This window comes from Protobothrops mucrosquamatus, unplaced genomic scaffold (genome assembly GCF_001527695.2).
Source record: "Protobothrops mucrosquamatus isolate PMUCROS unplaced genomic scaffold, P.Mucros_1.0 scaffold325, whole genome shotgun sequence".
Lineage (NCBI taxonomy): Eukaryota > Metazoa > Chordata > Lepidosauria > Squamata > Viperidae > Protobothrops > Protobothrops mucrosquamatus.
Genome location: NW_015386664.1, coordinates 184,155 through 187,399, shown reverse-complemented (window position 1 = coordinate 187,399; position 3,245 = coordinate 184,155). Strand labels below are relative to the sequence as shown.

At 40.6% G+C, this 3,245-nt stretch overlaps 1 protein-coding gene across 1 annotated transcript in view; it reads left to right on the top strand.

The window, feature by feature from the left end:
• The window catches only part of PIK3R5 (phosphoinositide-3-kinase regulatory subunit 5), a 27,504-nt gene that overhangs the window by 7,941 nt on the left and 16,318 nt on the right, over positions 1 to 3,245 (top strand). Inside the window, exons 4-6 of the mRNA XM_015815215.1 lie at positions 935 to 1,073; positions 2,173 to 2,242; positions 2,560 to 2,734. Of these exons, the coding sequence (XP_015670701.1) occupies positions 935 to 1,073; positions 2,173 to 2,242; positions 2,560 to 2,734 (384 nt within the window). The remainder of the gene's footprint in view (positions 1 to 934; positions 1,074 to 2,172; positions 2,243 to 2,559; positions 2,735 to 3,245) is intronic.

Here is a 3,245-nt window from a genome sequence, read left to right as displayed (position 1 = left end):
CAGAGAAACCTTGGCTGCAGTAGCAAGCCAGAAATTTATTTTAATAGATGCTTCAGTGGAGAGATGAGGTCACTTGGAAAAGTAAGTCAATGATCAGGTGTCCTCTGCAAGACTGAGGTCTTCACTGTCTAGACCAGGGGTAGTCAACCTTGGCTCTTTTATGACTCGTGGACTTCAACTCCCAGAATTCCTGAGTCAGCTATGCTGACTCAGGAATTCTGGGAGTTGAAGTCCACGAGTCATAAAAGAGCCAAGGTTGACTACCCCTGGTCTAGATTATCCCTCTTCATATCTATCAGTCCTCAATAAAAATTAAAGGGAAGGAGTTCAAGACAAGATATTGTAGGTGGAACTATATGTAAGATTCTGAAATGTGCATGTTTCAGAAAAGATGTCAACAAGAAGGAAAACAAAATGATTATTAAAATAACAATACATGCCAAGCAAAATAGAGACTATTTTGTTGAGAAACATTAAAAAGTAGTAATAAATATGGATTGAGCAATATATGTTTGAGAACTGTAGAACTTTTTCATACTTATTTAGCTCTTTATTGATGGTTCTTATAATCCACTATCTCTTTTTATAATGATTACTAATGTCAATAATAATGAGAGAGAGGGGGGAGGGAGGGAGGGAGGGAGGGAGAGAGAGAGAGAGAGAGAGAGAGAGAGAGAGAGAGAGAGAGAGAGAGAGAGAGAGAGAGAGAGAGAGAGAGAGAGAATGCACATCAAATTCTGTTCTACTGTGTGATGAAGATTTTGTTTTCCTTTCTTTTTTTCCCTGGAGCTTTTTTTTTCTTATGCAACTTTATTGGAAGTATGATGTTAAGCAGGTAAATCTGTAGCATTAGTTCATGTATGATATCTCCAATGGGCCCTTGTGTTATTTGTCCTCAAGCGATGCACCTCTTTAAAATGCCTTTTCTCCTTAGATCCCTCATTTTCCTTCGGATTCTGATCTGCTTTTGAGAGCTGTGAGGATGTACCGTGATTTTCTCACCTGGCCTGTGCCATACTGCAACATCTGTCAGGAATTACTTAACTTTATCAACAATGAGCTCAAAGCCCCAGGTAGGAATCTTCAGGAATTTTTGGGGAGACTGATTGAGCTAAGCACCCTGCCCTGGAAAGACAGCTGCTGGACAACAACATGGCAGTTTTAACCATGTTGATACATTTAGATTTCCTAATCATGGATATTTGACCAATTAAATTGAATAAACAGAAAGCATGAAAGTGTCATTGTCACAAATTTAGTTTTAGTCAATTTGGAAGCTGCCAAAAAGGACCTCTGTTAGAACTGTCTTCAGCAGGAATAACATTTTTAAAGAATGTTGTTCCCCCACTCTCCCTTGGCTTGGCTACCTAACCAGACAGGGGCTAATTTTATTTATCTGTTTATACAATTTATAGACCACACAATGTACAAGTAAAGGTAAACAAAAGTTACAAAAAAAACGAGTGACCTAAAAATCAACATATAACTCTTCCCCACAGAATCTATACAGCAGGGGCTCAACTTCCACTTGTCCAAAGATGCAAATAATAGCTGGGTCTTTAATAACTTTCTGAACACCATCAGAATGGGAGCCACCCAGAATCTCGTAAACCTATTGGCTATTCCTTCTAAGTCCTCTTCCCAGTCATTCCCATCCTACTTTCTCAGGATTGTGAAAAGCATATTGTCCCTCTCTCATTTCAAATTGATTCTTGCACGAGCTTTGCAAAGTTGAAGCTTTTTGGCGGGAATTTTGTTTTTCTCTGGACGTCTCAGTCTAGCCTATAGCTCTGGATTCCCTAATGTTTTTTGACAACATAGTAAGCAAGACAGACTTTGCTTAGCTTTTCAAGACAGTCTAGGTCATGGTGCATGTGGGTATGTATTAAAATTGACAGACAGGGATCTAAAGCCTGGAAAGTGTTTAGCTGATCTATTTTGCTCTATTTTCATGAGCAACAAAAGGTGAGGAGGCAGAACACTGATGGTTTTACTTTCAGATTTCAATATTTTTAATTGACAAATTGCGCACTCTCATGTGTACAATGGAATGGGCGCATACAGCACAGAATGAGCTTCAGGTTACTCATCCTGCATCACCGCTCTCCTATTTTGCATGGTAAAAGACAGCTCATGCTGCTGCTTTGGCTGATCACTTCTCTCCCTTTACAGGGATTTCTTTCCAAAGGCTTGTTAAAGCTGAGCAAGGATTACCTCGAAAAGGCTGTGAGAATTCTACCGTGTAAGTATTAAACGCCCACAATGGATTTCTGTACATTTTTAGAGCAGCTTTCCTCAGGATGACTTGGACTACAATGCGCATCGCCTTTAGCATAACATTTCTGTAGGACACAAGCTTAAAAAAGCCTATCCTTAGGGAAAGAAGGTTTGTTTCTCTGGTGGGTTATTAAGAGATTTGGGTCCTTGCTGCTCTCTGACTCTGGGGGTTTGCTTGCAAACAATTCATTGGTAACATCACTAAGGACTCCACACTTCAACCCTGAGCTCCATATTCTCTTCTATTAACAGTTTGCTTCTTTTCCTGTCTTCTTCCCCCAGAACAGTCCTGTTGCTGAACCCTTCAGAGGTTGATGGGGAATTCCTGTCAGTTGCCGAAAAGCTAAGCGCTGCAGACTACTCCCAGCATACATTACTAGTGACACTCCTGGAGCACACATACCAAGCTAACTTTGGGACTAGATGCAACCTGGCAAAATTACAACAAATCCTGAAGGTAAAGAAAGTCCTCTGGCCTAGGCCTCGGTTTATTTATTCATGTTACTATTAATAATAGAAATATAGGTACGTGTATTTCAAATACATCAATAAATAAAATGATTTTCAGTTAGGTTTTAGGCTAGGACTTAGTATGGAGATAGCTTTGGTAACTTGTCAATGACTTGTAGTGGAGCTAGGGTGTGGGTGATGTAACCACTGTACCACCATGGCTCTTGGGAATGGGAAGCACAATATTGCAAATGCCTCCTTACTCCACGGTCAGTGTGGATGGCGGAAAGAGGTCATATTCAACACTGCTGCTGAAATTGCTGCTGGAATTGGGTATGTCTAGTTTAATGAAGAGAAGGACGAGGGGGGACATGATAGCAGTGTTCCAATATCTCAGGGGCTGCCACAAAGAAGAGGGAGTCAAGCTATTTTCCAAGGCGCCTGAAGGCAGGACAAGAAGCAACGGATGGAAACTAATCAAGGAGAGAAGCAACCTAGAACTAAGGAGAAACTTCCTG